The sequence below is a fragment of the Ailuropoda melanoleuca genome, unplaced genomic scaffold (genome assembly GCF_002007445.2).
Source record: "Ailuropoda melanoleuca isolate Jingjing unplaced genomic scaffold, ASM200744v2 unplaced-scaffold42723, whole genome shotgun sequence".
NCBI lineage: Eukaryota > Metazoa > Chordata > Mammalia > Carnivora > Ursidae > Ailuropoda > Ailuropoda melanoleuca.
Genome location: NW_023214641.1, coordinates 1 through 600, shown reverse-complemented (window position 1 = coordinate 600; position 600 = coordinate 1). Strand labels below are relative to the sequence as shown.

At 70.8% G+C, this 600-nt stretch overlaps 1 protein-coding gene across 1 annotated transcript; it reads left to right on the top strand.

Moving 5' to 3' along the window:
- Window positions 1-6: 6 nt before the first annotated feature.
- On the top strand, window positions 7-597 carry LOC117799096 (homeobox protein Hox-B3; the record flags this gene model as incomplete). Its single annotated transcript, XM_034651550.1, has 1 exon — window positions 7-597. A coding segment is annotated over one exon (591 nt), but the record flags the coding sequence as incomplete, so codon positions are not given.
- Between the last annotated feature and the right edge of the window lie 3 nt (window positions 598-600).

Below are 600 nucleotides of genomic sequence, written 5' to 3'. Positions count from 1 at the left end.
GGCGGCGGGGGAGGGGACAAGAGCCCCCCGGGGTCGGCGGCGTCCAAGCGCGCGCGGACGGCGTACACGAGCGCGCAGCTGGTGGAGCTGGAGAAGGAGTTCCACTTCAACCGCTACCTGTGCCGGCCGCGCCGCGTGGAGATGGCCAACCTGCTGAACCTCAGCGAGCGGCAGATCAAGATCTGGTTCCAGAACCGGCGCATGAAGTACAAGAAGGACCAGAAGGCCAAGGGCCTGGCCTCGTCGTCCGGGGGCCCCTCCCCCGCCGGCAGCCCCCCGCAGCCCATGCAGTCCACGGCCGGCTTCATGAACGCCTTACACCCCATGACCCCCAGCTACGAGAGCCCGTCCCCGCCCGCCTTCGGCAAAGCCCACCAGAATGCCTACGCTCTGCCCTCCAACTACCAGCCTCCTCTCAAGGGCTGCGGCGCCCCGCAGAAGTACCCCCCGACCCCGGCGCCCGATTACGAGCCCCACGTCCTCCAAGCCAATGGGGGCGCCTACGGGACGCCCACCATGCAGGGCAGCCCCGTGTACGTGGGCGGGGGCGGCTACGCGGATCCGCTGCCGCCCCCTGCCGGCCCCTCCCTCTACGGCCTC